The following is a 16,819-nucleotide window of genomic DNA, read 5'->3' as shown; positions in this document are numbered from 1 at the left end:
TTGAGTATTAAGATTTAACAAATGGAGATCAAATATTGTTTCCTGTTTCACTAAATGTAGTCGACGTGTTGCAGTGTAATTTATTAGGAATGTATTTTTTACAGAGTTAGCAGCAGGCGGTGGACCCCGGTCGGCCCGCGGGCCGTAGCTTGGACCGCCCGGCTCTGACTTTTCCTCTCGAGCCGACGGGAGGAAGAAGATGTTTGTGTGCAGTGGTGCTAAACGGATAAAACGTTGACATGTTTAAGACAAGTTCTACCAGGCAATACACATATTTAAACAAATTCTATGGATTTTGTTGAACTGGTCTCATCCTGTTGACGTGTTTTGAAACGTTTTGAATCAAGTTTTTTATTTTTTTAACCCAAAAAGATTTTTTTTTTTTTTTTACTTTCACCTGCACTAGTTAGTCAAACAGATTATGTGCAAATTATAACAAATCTGCAAAAAAAAATATAAATATAAATAAATATATATATGTTGTTCGGGCACGTGAAACCACGAGAGCATGCATTGTTCTAGAGATTATGACGTGTACTGTGTACTGGTTGTGTCTGACCTCCGTGTTGGTGCAAAGTGTATGTGATGCATGGTGAGGGGGCGTGGCTCTGCGTTGGGGGCGTGGCGCTGCAGTGGAGTGGGCGTGGCCCTGTAGATTTCTCGTTGGTCCTCCGCCTCACGCGACGTGTTTCTCGGTTGTTTTTGTATCTTCGTCCCGTCGGTTTAACTCAACTTCTTGATGCAGAAAAGCTTCGAACAAAAGATTCAACATCCTGTTTGATCGCAGACCCTTAACCCCCCGCCCCTCCCCCGCTTTTAAAGCATTTACTCAAAAGAAAGATTTAGTTTAGTTTTTTTTAATCCATGGATCCTGTTGCCAGTTACTCTGTAAACACACTGCATGCGTTTGTGGACATGCACCACTTGTACTCTCATTTAGAGGTATTGAAAATGTCGCCTATTAACCGTTACTTTGTGTTCATTTATCAACAGTATTGATGTCAAATGTGAATATTGTCAATGGAGACTGTGGAGAAAAAAACAAAATTTGGAAGCAAATCTTTTTTCATTTTTTTTTTGTTGTCTTTGTTTGTTTGACTTTTATTTATTTTATATTTTTGAGAATTTTGTCTACAAAAGTTGTCGTTTCTTTACATGTGACGATTTTAACGAAACCCAGTCTGGTTTTTAATCATAAAATGTGTCTATGTTTTAAACAAATGTGGCTCGCTGACTTGTTTGTTGCTTCTGTGGGTTTAAAGAAAACATATTTTTACCATCAGGAACAAAATAAATAAGTGTAGAAAGTTTTATAACTTAAACAATGAGACGGTTATTGATCCTTTTAAAGGGTCAGCGCACCTGAACATGTTTGTCCTCCACTTATATTTTATTTCTGCTGCTCGAAACGATAAATAATGATGTGAAGAAACTCGACAAATATAAAAACCTGGGCCAATAGAACCAAAACGTAATAAAGATAAGTCTAGTGGTTAGTTTGAGTGGTTTAAATATGGTTAATTAACACGCGATTAAAAAGTACAATCTCCAAAATGAAGTAGCTTATAGTAGTAGTAATCAAGTAAAGTAAAAATACATAAAGATTTGACCAAAGTACAGTCGCCTACTTGAGTAAATGTACTTGGTTACATCCTGCGACTGCAATGTAGCATTAATGAAATACTCGCATAAAGTACCCTGAATGTGTACTTCAGTACTGCTGGCCAGTCTATTCTATAATAATACTTCTTGTATTAGTTTAGTTATGTCTTGTGTTGATCTGAATCTAGAAAGTAAGTTAAACCAGAGAAAAGTACAATCTCCAACTTAAAGTAATAGTACTTAAGGTCAAAATTTTAAGTATTTTTTATTTTACTTGAGTAAATGTATTTAGATACATCTTTTCTACTGCAAAGTAGCATACATGGAAATACTCAAAGTACCCTAAACGTGTACTCTAGTACAATACTAGAAACAGTATACTGCTGGGTAGTTTAATCTAAAATACAACTTCATAAATACTTATTTTATTGATATATTGTGTTATACTATCAAATAACTGTAGTGGAGTAAAAAAATACAATCTCCAAAATAAAGTAAAACTACCTACACATTAGACCTCCTTGAGTAAATGTACATAGCTACATCTTTACCACTGCAGAGTAAAGTAGCATCGATGGAAATACTCAATAAAGTACCCATAATGTGTACTCCAGTACAATAGTAGAAACAGTATACTGCTGGGTAGTTTAATCTAAAATACAACTTCATGAATTCTTATTTTATTTATATATATTGTGTTATTCTGAATCTACAAAGTAACTTAAACTTTTAAAGTAAAAAATCCAATTTTTAAAATAAAGTAAAACTACCTACACATTTGACCTCCTTGACTAAATGTACTTAGCTACATCTTTACCACTGCAAAGTAGCATCCATGGAAATACTCCATAAAGTACCCTAAACGTGTACTCCAGGTCAGTACTACTGCCTCCCGCTGGGACCGGCTCGCTGAGGCCTTCAGGGACCGGCCGCTCCCCGGGTGTCCTCCTCTCCTGTGGCCGGTGTGTGGTGCAGCAGGCCGGGCCTTCCTCCTCCCTCCCCCCGCCTCAGAGCCCTCCCATCCCGGCTCCAGCAGTCTCCTCCCCCCGTGGGCGGACTGGAGCTCCGCGACGAGGTGCAGCAGAACCCCGGTACCGACCCGGCAGTCATCGAGGAGATTACCGGGGGAAAGCTGGAGGACCACAATCAACAATTAAATAAAAAAAGGTAATTTTTTAAAAACATTGATTCATTATATTTACTCATAATTCCACGGAGGAGATGTCGAGATGTCTTCCTCTTTGTTCCGAAAGTGCTGATCCAGGGACGGCCAGGCGGATGATGCAAGCGCAGGAAAACAAATGTGCTTTTTAATTAAAGATAGTTCAGCGGCTGCGATGCAGCTGCAGCTGCAGCCGCTTCACGTCCGCAAACGAGCCGAAATAACGCCAGTGGCCACGTGCACGTGCAACACAGTTTAAAATGTGCAGTTTGTGTTTATTTATTTGATGAGAGTTTGTGTTGTTTGAGCTGCCAAAAGGCGCAGGAAAGACCAGCTGCTCAGCATCACCTTTATCCATCAGGGACGCGGACAGAGCCTCTAAGGAACATTTATTAATTATGCACAAGGCTGCAGGACATGAGTCACGGGCAGGATTATGAAACGACCATGTCCTTCATCACAACACACACTTTGTTGTTTCAGCCTCTTGAGTTGTTGTTCTGTGTCGTTGGTATTGTTCAACTTGTGTCTCTTCCTCTTGGGTCTTTTTGTGGTCACGTTGTGTCTTTTTTTGGTTGTTTTGTTTCTTTTTGTGTCTTCCTGGAGTTATTTTGTAGCGTTATTTGTTGTATTGTCCCTCTTTGTAGTCATTTTGTATCCTTTTTTTTGTAGTTTTGTGTCTTTTTGAGTCTCTTTGTAGTCATTTTGTTTATTTTCACTTTGCTGCTGTTTTGTGTCTCTTTGTAGTCTTTTTGTGTCTCTTCCTGGTTGGTATGAGTCTTTGTAATCATATTGTGTCTCTTCGGTGTGTTTTGGCTTCTCCTTGTGGTCATTGTGTGTCTCTTTCTGGTTGTTTTGTTTCTTTTTGTGGTCATTTGATGTGTTTTCTTAAGAATTTGGAGTCTTCCTGGAGTTATATTATATTTTATCTTTTTGTAGTCATTTTGTGTCTTTTTGTTGTTGTAGTTTAGTGTATTTTTGTAGTTCTTTTGAGTCTCTTTGTAATCATATTGTATCTCTTTGGAGTATTTTGGCTTCTCCTTGTGGTCATTTTGTGTCTCTTCCTGGTTTTTATGCGTCTCTTTGTAATCATATTGTATCTCTTTGGAGTATTTTGGCTTCTCTTTGTGGTCATTTTGTGTCTCCTTGTGGTCATTGTGTGTCTCTTCCTGGTTGGTTTGACTCTCCGTATGACATTTGGCAGGTAAAGGCCCGGGGAGTGGGGCTGATTCTTTGCAGGAGGTAAAAAACAGGTCATGCCTCAGTGGATCAGATTGCTGAGATATGTGAGGAGCCAGGGGGAAAGGAAATATCTGGCGTTAAACTGTAAATGTAAATGATGTTGCAAAGCTGCTCCCCACATTTTGCTTTGCTGTTCTATAACGCGTGTTACAAATAATTCAGCCGTGTGTACTCTGAGTGATAAGCAGCTGACACCTGAGCAAATATCTACATCCGTATTCGGAGGACCGTGCATGTAGAATATTGTAATTCGTGTGTAATGCCACGTCTCCGTTAGCTCAGATTGTGTCCTCAGGAACACAACCTGAGCTAACGCCGCTCCGCTCAGTCAGTTGGTGCATCTGGAAGATAGATTGAGCGTCTTTGGAGGTGGAAACTCCTCCGGCGCCTTCGCACAGAGGTCCATTCATTCTCCTTGGTTTTCACAAGTGACTGTTCGGCTCACGGCTGCCAGCTTGAGATTCCCTTTGCAGCCGCAGAGGCATGAACCACCCAGCACCCTCTGACCCGCAAACAAGGATTAGTTTAATCTGAGATTAGTTCAAATCAAAATTGAACAATTCATCTAGGTTTTAAGTGGTTCTACTCACAATTAACAATGTGCCTGGATTTACTCGTGTGTACTGTATATCTACATATATTTGTCTATCAGGATCTAATCAGGTTAACAATGTTTCCTTGATTGCCTCCAGCTTCTACGAAACATGACCACTAGAAGATTTGAGAACTGATTTACCTGCTATCTACTGGTTTTATAGAACAGGCAGTCATTGGGTTAGGGTCAGGGGATCGCCAATACCACTAGGATGTATCCTCTGGGGAACATGCATGTCTGTGTCTAATAGTTGTTGAGATAATTCACTCAAAACTATGTAAAGGGATCGTCTATACCACTAAAATATATCCTCTGGGGAATATGAATGTATTGCATACTCAAAACTATGTAAAGGGATCATTAGGATCCACCCCCTGGGGACCATGAATGTCCCCTCACCACTGCTCTACTGATGCATGGTCCCCTTTGTCGTCCCTGAAGGTCGCAGCAGTTGCAGTGACATGGGCAGCAGAGGTCAATCCACGCCGTGCAGAGCCAACGCCGGAGCTTCTCTCGAACCGCGGAGCAGAAAATGACTCAGGCAAATGGAACCGGAGGGTCGAGCGGCGATGGCCGCCGGCACTCGGAGGCCTTCGGGGCCCCCGAGCGGACCGCCGGTACGGAGAAAGTTCAGGAGGCCAACGACCGGGACGCCGAGGACGGCGTGCGAGGCGGCGAATGCGGAGACTCGGCCGGCGCGGTCGAGGCTCCAGATGGCGGTTGGGGCTGGGTGGTGCTGGCCGCCACCATCATGGTCATGGCTCTGACCCTGGCCTTCCCGTCCTGCATGGGCATCTTCTACACCGACCTGCAGAACGAGTTCCACGCCACCAACAGCGAGACCTCCTGGGTTCCCTCCATCATGACCTCGGTGCTCCACGCAGGAGGTAAAGTACAGACCCGTGTTTTTAAACTTTTTGGAGCCGCGGCATATTTTCTACAATTTAAAAAAAATCCTGCGGCACACCAAGAACCCCAAAAAGTTATAAAATGTCCCATTGTAGCATAATACAGCATATATGGGAGGTAATTATTGCGTAAAAGTCGGGTTACAAGCCGCTTCTACCTCCGGTGTGTCCCCCCGCTGTAGCTAGCTAGCTAGCTAGCTAGCAGCAGCGCAAGCTAGCTCCCCGCTGCTACTGCCCGCGTCCCCTCAGGGTGACGAGCCGGGGCACAATAAAAGCATCCCTGTGTTTCACCGAATATATATTTGAATATTTTTTTTACAGTTTTTTGTTGCTCACACAGACATAGAGCTAAGACAAAACAGCTCAAAACAAGGACAACAAAGCTGAACAAATTATGTACAGATATAAATATATAAACCGTAAGGCAATAGTGCAAAAAGGGAGCTGGAATAAATATAGAGAAGTATTAATGCAACAGGTTGCTTTAATATACTATATATATATATATATATATATATATATATATATATATATATATTGACGATGAAGACAAATTAGCTGGATAAACTATACAAAATATATAATTGAAGCTAGGGCTGGAAAATATATTTACATTATATGGAATAAGCGTTTTAAAAGGCTGCATTTCAGTCAGTAAAGTGATGTATTTTTTTATTTTTATTACTTGTTTTTCACAGATCTGATTGTGTAAATATTTTGTTAAAGCACCAATAGCAAACCCGAAAATATCTTCATAACTTAGAGTTAATTGGTAAAAAAACCAATGCAGGTATTAGATTTTCTGCATATCATTCAGCCTAAAAAGAAGCGATCTGAAACCGCCGCAGTGGGACATGTTGTCATTGCACAGCTGTGATGAAGAGTCAATAGAAAAGCTGTTATCGCGAAGGTCAAATTAAAAACACGACGGAGACGTGATGCTGTTTTTTTCCATTTGAATGGCGGACTCCGCCACCGAAAAAAGGAAAAGTACAGAATGCACTGAATAGCTCAAATACATGAATAGTGTCAGAAACGTATTGACTCAAAGGTGCGCTGGTCCTTCTGCCTCCTGCGTGATGAGGTGCACAAAGGGAACTTCCTTCCTCATTCACTCTTCTGAGCGTTACGTAACGGCCATGAAACGGGGAGCAGTGTGTGCTTCACGTCAATACAGAGGCCTTCATTATTTATATGTGTTGGTCATTTCATGTTCTGGTCTGAGTGCAAAGCAGAATGCGGAGATTGTGACGAGCAGGATCTTTATTTTTAGCTGCTGCTGCAAGAGAGAGAGTTCCTCTGAAATGCTGTGGAAGCAGAGAGGAGTGAGGCGAGTTTCACAGGATATCCAACACTCGGACGCACTAACCCGAAGGAATGTTGTAGTCCAGCCCTCTGAGGCGGTCCTGGAGTTCTTTTATGTTTAAAGGATTAAAAACAGGGGTTTATTTAGATGTAAGTGGATATCTTGGTGGAAGGATAGATCCAAATAATAAGGTTTTACCATTAACAGGTTTTAAAAGTGCAAAATGACCCACTGCTGTTTACGGAAGAAGTGTTATCAGATTGGTTTAATGACGTTCCTCTTCCTCTGTTTGCCTTCGACTGTGAAGAAGAGTCATAAATCATCATAATTTAGTTTAAATATGCGTGGCCTCATGTTTAGTTTAGTTTTTATCAAACGAAGGTCTTAAAGCAATCATATAAACACCTATTTTTTCTCTACTTGTGTGTGTGTACCCGTATCTTTATTTTCCAGCTTCGCTGTCCTTGTTCCTCTGTGTTGTTTCTATTGATGTGTAAGTACGTCGAGAGAGATATTTGGTCATTAAAGGAGATTCGGGATCCTGAAATCTCCTCTGGTGAAACGATGACCCCAAAATATTTTGAAATGAGCCACGAATTACATATTATTGACATGTTTTTTTCAATTTAAAAGACACATTTTCAAGTTTTTCTGAGTACCATTTACTTTGTATGTCACTAAAACTAACATGGCCGTTATTATAGCAATATTCTTTGTTGACGACAAACGTCATACGTATTGATACGGGATCAAATAAGTATTTGTCTCTCGCCATTGACTTCCATACACGTCTTCAGGTCCATTGGAAGGGGAGGGCCTCTGTGTGGAGCAGGAGACATCTCACACTTTGCACCTTTTCAATGAACGCAGAAAGGTTTCGTTCTGGATTTTTCACTTATTTAATCTGATTTAATCTGATTTAATCTGCCGCTTTCAGAGCAAAGTTTCAGCTGAGTGACGATCGCTCTCGTGGTTTTTGCAGGAATGCTTCTGTTCTGAGGAATCTTCCTGACAGAAATGTGACGAGCGTCTCCGGTTAATCTTCTCAAAGCTGCACGAATTTCTGCATGTGAACTTCTGCGGGCCGGAGAATCTCTTCTGCTGCAGTAGGAACTACAACGTGAAGCCAATGCAGTGCAGGCGGGACTTTAAACAACTTAGATCTCCAGAAAACCTTTTCAATTATTCATCTTTTATCTTCGAGGCTACTTTTGCAACAGGGCGACCTTTCACCTAAACCCAGATTAGAGAACACATTTCCTCCGACAAATGTGCCCTGAAACGGCGCAGCAAATGTTCATGCTTCAGAATCAGATCTGTGTGTGTGTGTGTGTGTGTGTGTGTGTGTGTGTGAGCCCCCTGGTATGCATTCAGACTAAGAGCCTTACGTTTGACCCGCAGGTCCCTTGTGCAGCGTGCTGGTGGAGCGATTTGGTTGCCGGGCGACAGTCATGTTGGGCGGCGTCCTGAGTGGGCTGGGAATGGCCGCCAGTTCCTTCAGCCGGACCGTGGTGCAGCTCTACGTCACCGCCGGGGTCATCACAGGTCAGCAGGGTTTACTGTCCGGCTGACTCGAGCTGGACGCTCGGCATTCTGGGGGACCAACACCTGAAATATGTGATGAAAAACATGAACGTTTATAACTTTAAAACGCAAAAGTGTGTTAGCGTCGGTCAATCAATTAATGCAAAATCCTTTAATTCCAGTTTAGAACAACTTGGGTTTAATTTTAATAGCTTTGGAAAACATTGATGATTAAATTGTTGCTGAAGAAAATTGCTGAGATTTGGGAACATGTCTTAACAACTTTTACCTCGATGGAAAACGTCATGAGGTCAAGGAAAGATGTGAAGGAGAGTTTATGAGGATTTAGGAAAATAAATTATGAATATAACCAGATGTTGTTAGTCTTTGTTTTGATCCATAATTAATACTAAACTATGGAAGCCCGTTTTTCCGGCAAAAAAATTAATATCCTGTAATTCATAATTATGAGATAGTACATCGAAATTACGAGGTAGTATCTTATAATTATGATTTACTATCTCATTATGAGATATTATCTCATAATTTTGAGATAGTATCTCGTAATTTCGATTTACTATCTCATAATTATGAGATATTATGAGATAGTAAGTCATATTTATGAGGTAGTAAGTCATAATTATGAGATATTATGAGATAATATCTCATAATTTTGAGATAGTAAATCAAAATTACGAGGTAGTATCTTATAATTATGATTCACTATCTCATTATGAGATATTATGAGATAGTAAGTCATACTTATGAGATATTAAGAGGTATTATCTCATAATATTTCTTAATTTTGAGATAGTAAATCAAAATTCCAAGGTAGTAAGTCATAATTATGAGATATTATGAGATAATATCTCATCATTTTTAGTTAGTAAGTCGAAATTACGAGATAGTATAGTAATTTCTCATAATTATGAGAGTAAATTGAAATTACGAGATAGTAAGTCATAATTATTAGGATCTTCATTTGTTATCACAGTGGTGATACTAAACATCAGCAGTGACAGCAACAGAAGGAGCTCTTCTGGTCCTCCTCTAGAAGCACAAGTTGATTTAAAGCTGCGGTCCACCAACACACTGCCGTCTCTCCCGTGGTCACAGGCCTGGGCTTCTGCTTCAGCTACCAGCCGGCGGTGACGATCCTCGGCCACTACTTTGTGCGGCGCCGCGCCTTCGCCAACGCCATGTCGTCCACGGGCACGGCGCTGGGCCTGTGCATGCTGCCCTTCCTGGGCAACTACCTGCACACGGAGCTGGGCTGGAGGGGCAGCTTCCTCGTCCTGGGCGCCGTGCTGCTGAACTGCTGCGTGTGCGGCGCCGTGATGAGGCCCCTGCGGGCGCCGGAGCGCCGGGGCCCGCCGCTGATGAACCACGGGCCGCCGCCGCCGCCCGAGGAGAAGAGCGCCGGGAAGGAGGGCGGCCGGATGAGACGGACGTGGAGCCGCCTGGCGGCGTCTCTCAGCAAACACATGGCCTTCGACCAGCTGCTCCACAACCCCCGCTACTGCGCGTTCGCCATCGGCATCACCTGGATGATGCTCGGCTTCCTGGTGCCGCTGGTGTACCTGGTGGCCTACGCCACGGCCAACGGCATGGAGCCGCGCCGCGCCGCGCTGCTGCTCTCCATCCTGGGCCTGGTGAACATCGTGGTGCGGCCGCTCTTCGGCGTCATCTTCAGCACGCCCTGGTTCAAAGGGCGCCACGTTTACGTCTTCGCCTGGGCGCTGCTGGTCAACGGGCTCAGCAACAGCATCTGCTGCGTGGGGCCCGGCTTCCCCGTCCTGCTGGCCTACGTGACGGTGTACGGGCTCTCCATGAGCGTGGTGGGCTCCCTGATATTCACCGTCCTCATGGACGTGGTGGAGATGAGCCGCTTCCCCTCGGCGCTCGGCCTGCTCTCCATCATGGAGAGCGTCACGCTGCTCGTCGGGCCTCCGCTGGCAGGTAACGTGGGCGAGGAGGGAGGGAAGATACGCGGCGGGAGAATGTGGGACGCACTCGCATCACAGATGGAGCAGATCGGTTTTCCTCGGCTGGTTTCACAGGCTTCAGGCTTCAGGCACAAACAGCTGTATTAAGAGTGTGCGATAATCCCCCTGCAACACAGTTTTTGACTGAAACTCCTTTGAACACCCAAATGATTTGTTTTTATTATGATTTTTGTTGCATATTCCGATTCTTTAGGTCCTAATCTTTCCAAAAAGGTGTGTTAATAGTATGTGGGCTGTCGTTAGGGCACCATAATACAGTATGAGTATATCGTGCTGGATGTTCATAGTTCTTATCAAAATATCTTTTAAAAAGAGATTTCTTTGCATATATATATATATATATATATATACATACATACATACATACATACATACATACATACATACAATAAACACAAGTATTGGAATTAATTTGGAGTTCCTACGACGACTCAAACACAGGGAAAAGAGAAAAAAGGCCTAGAGCCAAAATTGGTTCCAGGGTTTTTAAAGGTTTGATAGAAGAGCTGCTCTGGAGGACGACATCAACAAAACCAGTAAAGACACCACATTACTTACTCATAGCACACTGCAGTTAGTGCACTTTTCTGTTGACTACTAAAGCACATTTTTGTCAGTCATTACAAACACTTAGAACATGAGAGAACAAGTCAAATGTTCTGGAAAATCTGGTTTTACTTTTGCTAAGAATGATCTGCAGCGCTATCTGAACGGGCTGAATGTTCAGCAGCATATTATTATTAATACACCGACAAGATTGTGTTGCTGCTCTGGGTTCAGTTGCGTAAACACTGTGAACGCCCCACCCCATGTCGGGGTGCTTCCCCTGCTGGTGAATTGGCTTTGAGCGTTGTGCAGAAGTCTATGCTAATTATCAAATAGAAAAACAAAAAGGCATTCATTCATTTAAATAAAGTGCACAAAAAGATGTATGTTTTTGTTTAAAGGGACCTGAGCTGTCAGAACAATAAATAATGAAGAAAAAAAGGAAGGAAATTACAAATCAGATACAAATCTTGTTCTCTACACTACACTCACTATGTTTTTCTTGTGAGGACGTGTTAGCATGCCGCTGCTCGCCTGGGCCAACCGGTTACGACCTGTCGCACAATAATGACAATATGTCCACGAGCCCATAGCTCGACTCCTCTGGTTGTATAGAAGTCTATGCTTCATGTCTTAAAGCTGCATTCTCTCTCCTGACCACCAGGGGTTGACTCATTTGGTTGTATAGAAGTATGTGCTTCATGTGTTAAAGCTGAATTCTCTCTCCTCTCCACCAGGGGACGACTCCTCTGGTGGTATAGAAGTCTATACTTCATGTGTTAAAGCTGCATTCTATCTCCTGACCACCAGGGGTTGACTCCTTTGGCTGTATAGAAGTATGTGCTTCATTTATTGTTAAAGCTGCATTCTCTCGCCTGTCCACCAGGGGTTGACTCCTTTGGTTGTATAGAAGTATATGCTTCATGTGTTAAAGCTGCATTTTCTCTCCTGACCACCAGGAGGCGACTCCTCTGGTTGTATAGAAGTATATGCTTCATGTGTTAAAGCTGCATTCTCGGTCCTAATCTTTCCAAAAAGGTGTGTTAATAGTATGTGCGCTGTCGTTAGGGCACCATAATACAGTATGAGTATATCGTGCTGGATGTTCATAGTTATTATCAAAATATCTTTTAAAAAGAGATTTCTTTGCATATATATATATATATATATATATATATACACATACATACATACAATAAACACAAGTATTGGAATTAATTTGGAGTTCCTACGACGACTCAAACACAGGGAAAAGAGAAAAAAGGCCTTGAGCCAAAATTGGTTCCAGGGTTTTTAAAGGTTTGATAGAAGAGCTGCTCTGGAGGACGACATCAACAAAACCAGTAAAGACACCACATTACTTACTCATAGCACACTGCAGTTAGTGCACTTTTCTGTTGACTACTAAAGCACATTTTTGTCAGTCATTACAAACACTTAGAACATGAGAGAACAAGTCAAATGTTCTGGAAAATCTGGTTTTACTTTTGCTAAGAATGATCTGCAGCGCTATCTGAACGGGCTGAATGTTCAGCAGCATATTATTATTATTAATACACCGACAAGATTGTGTTGCTGCTCTGGGTTCAGTTGCGTAAACACTGTGAACGCCCCACCCCATGTCGGGGTGGGGCGTTCAGTGTTTACGCAACTGTGAACGTGGGGTCACATGGGAGCACATGCAGGTTTTATGACATGACATAACACTGCTTCCCCTGCTGGTGAATTGGCTTTGAGCGTTGTGCAGAAGTCTATGCTAATTATCAAATAGAAAAACAAAAAGGCATTCATTCATTTAAATAAAGTGCACAAAAAGATGTATATTTTTGTTTAAAGGGACCTGAGCTGTCAGAACAATAAATAATGAAGAAAAAAAGGAAGAAAATTACAAATCAGATACAAATCTTGTTCTCTACACTACACTCACACACGCACACACACACGCACACTCTCTCTCTCTCACACAGACACACAGACACACACACTCTCTCTCTCTCTCTCTCTCTCTCTCCCTTTGTTCAGACACTTAGCATTGCATTGCAAACATGTGAGCATGTCCACAGGCTCCTGGCTCGCTCTTTTCTTGGATGTTTTTCTTGTGAGCATGCCGCTGTTCGCCTGGGCCAACCGGTTACGACCTGTCGCACAATAATAACAATATGTCCACGAGCCCATAGCTCGACTCCTCTGGTTGTATAGAAGTCTATGCTTCATGTCTTAAAGCTGCATTCTCTCTCCTGACCACCAGGGGTTGACTCATTTGGTTGTATAGAAGTATGTGCTTCATGTGTTAAAGCTGAATTCTCTCTCCTCTCCACCAGGGGACGACTCCTCTGGTGGTATAGAAGTCTATACTTCATGTGTTAAAGCTGCATTCTATCTCCTGACACCAGGGGTTGACTCCTTTGGTTGTATAGAAGTATTTGCTTCATTTATTGTTAAAGCTGCATTCTCTCGCCTGTCCACCAGGGGTCGACTCCTTTGGTTGTATAGAAGTATATGCTTCATGTGGTAAAGCTGCATTCTCTCTCCTGTCCACCAGGGGGCGACTCCTCCGGTTGTATAGAAGTCTATGCTTCATGTGTTAAAGCTGCATTTTCTCTCCTGACCACCAGGAGGCGACTCCTCTGGTTGTATAGAAGTATATGCTTCATGTGTTAAAGCTGCATTCTCTCTCGCATCTCAATTCAGTTGTTTTTTTACGTCAGTTTCCAGCACATATCCTCCTTCCTGTTTACGGCTACGCAAACCAGCCGGCCAACAGTTTGCATTAAAGTCCACGTATTGAAATAGCGTCTCCAGGCCATGGTGACAGAAGCCTGCAGCCTAACAGTAATGCGTTCATGTTTTTAAAGTGTTGACGACGTCTGCAACTGGGTTTAACGGCTGTAAGTTGTGTGTACAGAAGCCAACAGACGAGCAGACGGCAGACGCCTCTGGTGACGCTAAACAAGCTCGCTGTCAACAATCTATTATTACCCATCACTTTAATATTTTCATTATAATAAGACTAAGGCTAAAGATATATATATATATATATATATATATATATATATATATATATATATATATATATATATATATATATATGAGAGATGTTGTATAGAAGCCTATGCTTTATGTGATAAAGCTGCATTCTCTCTCCTGACCACCAGGGGGCGACTCCTCTGATTGTATAGAAGTATATGCTTCATCTGTTAAAGCTGCATTCTCTCTACTGACTCCTCTGGTTGTATAGAAGTCTATGCTTCATGTGTTAAAGCTGCATTCTCTCTACTGACTCCTCTGGTTGTATAGAAGTCTATGCTTCATGTGTTAAAGCTGCATTCTCTCTACTGACTCCTCTGGTTGTATAGAAGTCTATGCTTCATGTGTTAAAGCTGCATTCTCTCTACTGACTCCTCTGGTTGTATAGAAGCCTATGCTTCATGTGTTAAAGCTGCATTCTCTCTCCTGACCACCAGGGGGTGACTCCTCTGGTTGTATAGAAGTCTATATAAATGACTCTACTTCTCTTGATGTATTCCCTCAGTAAACATTGTAAACATGAGTTTATGTCTCAATCTCTAGTCTTAAGTCTTGCATATTGTACACATTGATATCCGTAGTGAAGGCACAGAGACCCGGTGTGACCTTCAGGTGACCTTCACAGTATTTCTGCATGTGCTCTGGTGCCATGTTTCTACTCGTGTGTGTTACGTAAACGGTAACATGGCAGGAATAGAGTGCTGGAGGCCGTAGATAACACAATGTTCTCAGTCGGCTCAGCGCCTCGTCTCAGGTGACGGTTATGATCCGGAGTGTTTATCTGCTGACAGCCGGCCGAGAAACGTCAACGAGATCTAAACAGTGAGGCTGGGTTTGCTCCTCCGTGTGGTCAGACAACTGAAGGAAAGAAAAAGAAAGGGGGATACACTTTATTTTTGACGGTTTTTCCTTTTTTAAATGAAGGCAAATATCTGTTCTTCGGTATTCATTTACAGTTGCAAACTTTATTTCTCAGGTGTTGAATTCTGCATTTGCCTGCAGGCAAAGTTCCCTCGTTTGCATGTGCGGCTGACGTGAGCAGCGACTAACTGACTCAGTGATTCACAAACGTCTTGGCTTCTGATCCCTAAGCTGAAGGAATGTGCACATTTTTGAATGGTTGCATGTTTCCACTAGCTGGGACAAATTAAACCCAATATTGTCCCCCTCTTGCTTCATTTGAACCATTTTCACGAGTCAAATATTCTAAGAATTCATAAATATTCTGTTTAACTCTTTAGATTTGTCTCTCGACCTCTTGGGAACCACTGCTTAATTATTCTGAGTTAATTCATCTGCAATTAACTCTATTTTCCCTCTAATAAATACCAATGTATTTTGTTGTTGAACTTTTTATTTACATTTTTAACAAAATAGAACAGTCTTCATAAGATCTCAAAAAACAAGGCACATGGTCAAAATAATAGCAATAATAATAGTAGTAATAATTTAGCTAGTGAATACATATTTAAATAAATATATATGGAAAATATATGTGTGTATGTGTATATATATATATATATACATATATATTTTTTTTAAATATATATATATATATATATATATATATATATATATATATATACACATACACAAAAAATACATAAAAAAAATGAATAAAATAAATAATCAAACAAACAAACACACTTTGATAAACACCACATTTAAAAGCTTTTTCAGAAACCCTTTGAGGATAAACATTGATGTAAATCAAGAAAATAACCTGAATCTGATGGTTTCTTCTTGTTGCTGCAGGCGCCCTGATCGACAGGACGGGTCAGTACTGCCACGTCTTCTTCACCTGCAGTGCCATTGTCTCCTCCTCCGCCGTCTTCCTCATGGCGGCGTTCTACTGGCTGGACACGAGGGACAGGAAGTTGTCAAAGCAGGGTCAGGCGTCCGCGCTGCCCGAACCGGCGAGGCCTTCTGTGGACTTGGCTCCCGGCTGCCAGTACAGCAGCGTCCCCACAGAGGGAGACAAAGACAAAGACAAAGACTAGGCCAACGGGGCGGAGAACATCACCAGCATCTGAACAGCCTCTCACACACTCTGGTGAATGAGTCAGATCCTACATACCAAAATGAAAAGAGGTGCACTTACAGCTACGATGTGATTGTACTATTTATTACCAAAATGCTGCTGATCGTATTTCACATTTGGTTGATCGAGCAAAGTTACACACACGCTCCTTTCATTGATTTTAAAATCATTATTCAAGTGCAAAATTAATTTGTTTTATTAAACACAAATGTGTCGGGATATACTTCAGTATAGTAGTAATACTTGTTGGTCTTCTCGTGGCGATCAGAATAATATAGAATATCTCCAGACTTATCCTTTAATATGAATAACTAAAGAAACGTTTTGTCATCTTAAATATCTTTAAAGTAGAAAGATGTATTTTCTATGTGTTGTGGAGACATTGAACGCAGCACGCTGAGATGAACACACGTCCTTTATAAGCAGATTCATCATGTTGTCGTGTATTTTTAGGTGTTTCTCACGCTTCTCATTCCTTATTGGAACAGTGCCTTTTTTGTTTGTAGAACCGGTGCATTTTACGACCACCGGATCAAATCCCTTTTCAGGAGGATGGAAGACGAGGATTTCTTGTTGCCAGCAGGACGAGGGCTTCAGAGTCACTGAGGAGTTTTATGACGTTTACCTTCAGTCACAATCAGAGGTTTTATGCGACAGTCGCATCGTTTGATCCGTTTCATGGCGGACGAGACGGGAAAATAAATCTACATTTTTCAGGTGTGAACTGTAAAGTGGCTGCAATGTGAGAATGTCATTTTTTGAATGGGCTGTCTTGTTTTGAGCCAAATTATACTTTATTTTTCTTTTTTAAATAAAGTCTTTATTTATACATTATGATCAGGGAAAATAAAAGTTTGAAT

General features: G+C 41.8%; 1 protein-coding gene across 3 annotated transcripts; it reads left to right on the top strand.

The window, feature by feature from the left end:
* Positions 1 to 2,144: 2,144 nt before the first annotated feature.
* On the top strand, positions 2,145 to 16,819 carry slc16a5a (solute carrier family 16 member 5a). 3 transcript variants are annotated; one of them, XR_013771243.1, is made up of 6 exons: positions 2,145 to 2,769; positions 5,043 to 5,488; positions 8,217 to 8,360; positions 9,456 to 10,298; positions 15,674 to 15,971; positions 16,466 to 16,819. XR_013771243.1 is itself a non-coding variant. In XM_079237987.1 (5 exons), the coding sequence occupies exons 2-5, from the start codon at positions 5,134 to 5,136 to the stop codon at positions 15,916 to 15,918; spliced, it is 1,587 nt and encodes a 528-aa protein (XP_079094113.1). In that variant the 5' UTR covers positions 2,145 to 2,769; positions 5,043 to 5,133; the 3' UTR covers positions 15,919 to 16,819. The 3 variants fall into 3 exon arrangements, 1 of the variants encoding a protein (XP_079094113.1); XR_013771244.1 differs by having other exon boundaries at positions 15,674 to 16,009; XM_079237987.1 differs by having other exon boundaries at positions 15,674 to 16,819.

The sequence above is a fragment of the Taurulus bubalis genome (assembly GCF_910589615.1).
Source record: "Taurulus bubalis genome assembly, chromosome: 2".
In the NCBI taxonomy this organism is placed as follows: Eukaryota; Metazoa; Chordata; class Actinopteri; order Perciformes; family Cottidae; genus Taurulus; species Taurulus bubalis.
Note: the sequence above shows the minus strand (reverse complement) of the source record. Positions and strands in the feature narration are given on the sequence as shown.

Coding starts and splice junctions, on each gene's coding strand:
- slc16a5a (XM_079237987.1), top strand. CDS start 5,134: ATGACTCAGGCAAATGGAACCGGAGGGTCGAGCGGCGATGGCCGCCGG. Junction 8,361..9,455: donor CACCGCCGGGGTCATCACAG/GTCAGCAGGGTT, acceptor CCGTGGTCACAG/GCCTGGGCTTCTGCTTCAGC. Junction 10,299..15,673: donor CGTCGGGCCTCCGCTGGCAG/GTAACGTGGGCG, acceptor TTGTTGCTGCAG/GCGCCCTGATCGACAGGACG.